We start from the raw sequence: 2886 nt of genomic DNA, 5'->3' as shown, positions 1-2886 counted from the left end.
TCGCTCTTCTTCTCTGCTTCTTCTCTCTCTCTTCTCTCTTCTCTCTCTCTTCTTCTTTTTCTCTCTGCTCTCTCGCCTTGCTCGCTATTGTTCTTTCTCTAGCTTTGCTCTTTGTAGCTTGCTCTCACTTGCTTTACTTCTCGTCTAGTATTTCTTCTCTTTTCTCTCACATCCCTCTCGCCTCTCGCTCTCTCTCAGTCTCTTCTCTCTCTTGCTCTCAGTAGCTGCTCTCATTGCTCTCTCTCTCACTCTTGCCTCCTTTCTTTGCTTTTTTCTGCTCATCCTGCTTGCACTCCCTTGTTATTTTTTGGCCTCTCTCCTTATTACTTCCTCTTGCCACTCCTTGATGCTTTTCTCTGCCTCCTCTCTCTCTCTCTCTCTATCATCTCTTTCCTCTATCTATCTCTTGTCTAAATCCATGTTCTCTTTCTCTCTCTCCTTGTACTCCTCTCTTTCTCTCTCTCTTCTCTCTCTTGCTCTTCTTCCTCTGTACTTTCTCTTCTCTCTTCTCTCTCTCTCTCTTCTCTCTCTCTCTCCTATCTCCCTCTCTCTCTCCCTATCTCCCTCTCTCCATTACTCTCTTTCCTCTCTCTCTTCTTCCTCCTCTTCTCTCTCTCTCTCTCTCTCTCCTCTTTGCTCTCATCTTCTTGCCACTCCTTGCTTTTCCTTACACTTCCTCTCTTTCTCCCTCTCCTCTCTTCTCTCTTACTCACTCTCTTAATCGTCATCTTCTCTCTCTCTCTCTACTCTCTCTTGTCTTTCTTTGCTCTCCTTCTACTTCTTCTCCTCGTTGTGCCTCTTTCTCTGCTCTTCTCCCTCTCTTCTGCATCCCTTGCTCTTTCTTCTTCTTCTTCTTCTCCTCATCTCTCATCTATTTTCTCTTATCTCTGTCCCTCTTCTCTCTTGCTTCCTCATCCCTTCCTTTCTTATTTTGTTCTTTCTCCTGCTTGCTCTCTTTTCCCTATCTCTCTCTCTTTGCACTCCTTGGCTCTTTTGCTCTTCTTCTCATCTCTCTCCCGTCTCTATCTCTACCCCTTTCTCCACTTTCTCCTCTCTCTCTCTTCTCCTCTACTCTCTCTTTTGCTCTCTAGCTTGCTCTTATGATTATTAGTGCTCTCCACTGCTTCTTCTTCTCTCTCTCTTTCTTTGCACTCCTTTCGAGTAACCCCTTCACGGCGGTGGCTGGGAATCCCTGGAAGAAACCGGAGCACATTCCGATTTCAAATCCTGAATTGATTAATGCCTTTGATGGGATGGAACCACCATCAACCTGAACCTGGAGTGGGTGAAGGCCAATATGGATATGTTGGATCGTGCGGTAGTGGGATAGATTATCGGTAGAAGCTTCTCTTTCTACACTCTGAAAGCGGATCTCCAACGGCAATGGTGCCGATTTGGGGACTTTCAAATCACCATGCTCGGCCATGGCTGCTTTGCTTGTATTTTTGCTGCGGTGGAGGCAAGGGATGCTGTCCTAAGTGGAGGGTCGTGGTTCATTGGAGGTAGTTTGGTGGGGCTAGATAGGTGGTCACCGGACTTCTCTCCGGCTTCGATGGAGGGGCTGTCTTCTCCGGTGTGGATTCGGTTGCCGAACCTGCCTCTGCAGTATTGGGATGAATGTAACATTGCTAGGATTGCTTCCAGATTTGGTACTCCTCTGTGGATTGATGCGCAGACTGGGAGTTGGGGCCGCAGAGAATACGCCCGCGTTTGTGTAAGGATGAACCTGGCTACTAAATTACTTGATGGAGTGTGGATTAACGGGTGGAAAGGGAAATTCTTCCAACCGATGGAGTATGAGGGAATTGGAGTTATGTGTTATGGCTGTGGCAGAGTGGGTCACCGAAAGGAACAATGCCCCAGCAGGCAGAATAGCTCGGAAAGTCGATATCTTAATGGTTCTAGAGGGATGCAGCCTCCTCGTAACCAGGCTGGGAAGAGTCCGATCACTCCTCCCCCCTCCCGGCCGAGTGGGGTTGATCTGGGGACTTCCTCTATGTATGGGACCGCTAGTGCTTCTGCTGATGGGCCTGCTCCCCCTCCTTCGGTTTGAGGCCCCGTCGGTAGTGGGAGCATTGAGTCTAGACCTGGCTCCTCTTGTGTGGACCAGGCTTGTCGGGCTAGTGCGGAAGACAATGAAGATGAAGTGGGACCTTGGATCCAAGTGCTTCCTAGGAGGAGGAGGAACTCCCGTGTGCCGAATAATGGTGGACCAAGTAGTACCTCGAAGGGGAAAGGGATCGCTCCGAAGCAAGTTGATCTGAGTAAGGTGGGTGTGCCCCAGAGCAAGGTGCGGCCTACCCAAGTGCAGAAATGTATGGGATTCAAGAAACCCCTCCCTTTTACGGCTGGAATTAGGCGGGAGACTCCGGTGGTCAACCGGTTCTCCCTTGATAAGGAATTGAGCTTACTTGAATCGCCTGTCGAGATCCCTCAAAAGCGTAAGAAAGAGGAGGGTGGAACGGTTTGCGGCGGGGACGCTTCCCCTTTGGTTAACCAATGACCACGGCCCTTTTTTGGAGCTGTAGGGGGGCCCGTAAGAAACAGACGGGCACAGCCTTGTTAGTAATAATGAGGTGTACTTTGTTGGACTGACTGAAACTATGATTGAAGAGGTCAATCGTACTGATGTGGATAGAATTATCGGGAGGAATTGGGATTACTTTCACTTCCCAGCTAATGGTCGCTCGGGGGGTATTCTTTCCCTTTGGAGATGCGATTTTGCTCAGTTTGATGTTTGCTTGGCTACGAATCAAGCTCTGGTAGGGTGGCTTGTTCTCCCTAACCTGGATCGGTGGTTGGTAGCTGTGGTGTACGCCAGCAAGGATTACCACTCTAGAAGGATATTGTGGAATGACATTGGCGGATTGATTACTTCGGACCTCC

At 49.1% G+C, this 2886-nt stretch overlaps 1 protein-coding gene across 1 annotated transcript; it reads left to right on the top strand.

Annotated features, from left to right (window-relative positions):
• Positions 1 to 1552: 1552 nt before the first annotated feature.
• Positions 1553 to 2503, top strand: LOC110108230. The gene is made up of 2 exons (XM_020838786.2): positions 1553 to 2047; positions 2111 to 2503. The coding sequence occupies exons 1-2, from the start codon at positions 1553 to 1555 to the stop codon at positions 2501 to 2503; spliced, it is 888 nt and encodes a 295-aa protein (XP_020694445.2).
• Positions 2504 to 2886: the final 383 nt, after the last annotated feature.

The sequence above is a fragment of the Dendrobium catenatum genome, unplaced genomic scaffold, assembly GCF_001605985.2.
Source record: "Dendrobium catenatum unplaced genomic scaffold, ASM160598v2 fragScaff_scaffold_1595, whole genome shotgun sequence".
In the NCBI taxonomy this organism is placed as follows: Eukaryota; Viridiplantae; Streptophyta; class Magnoliopsida; order Asparagales; family Orchidaceae; genus Dendrobium; species Dendrobium catenatum.
The sequence above is the reverse complement of the archived record's forward strand: the minus strand, read 5'-3'. Positions and strand labels throughout refer to the sequence as shown.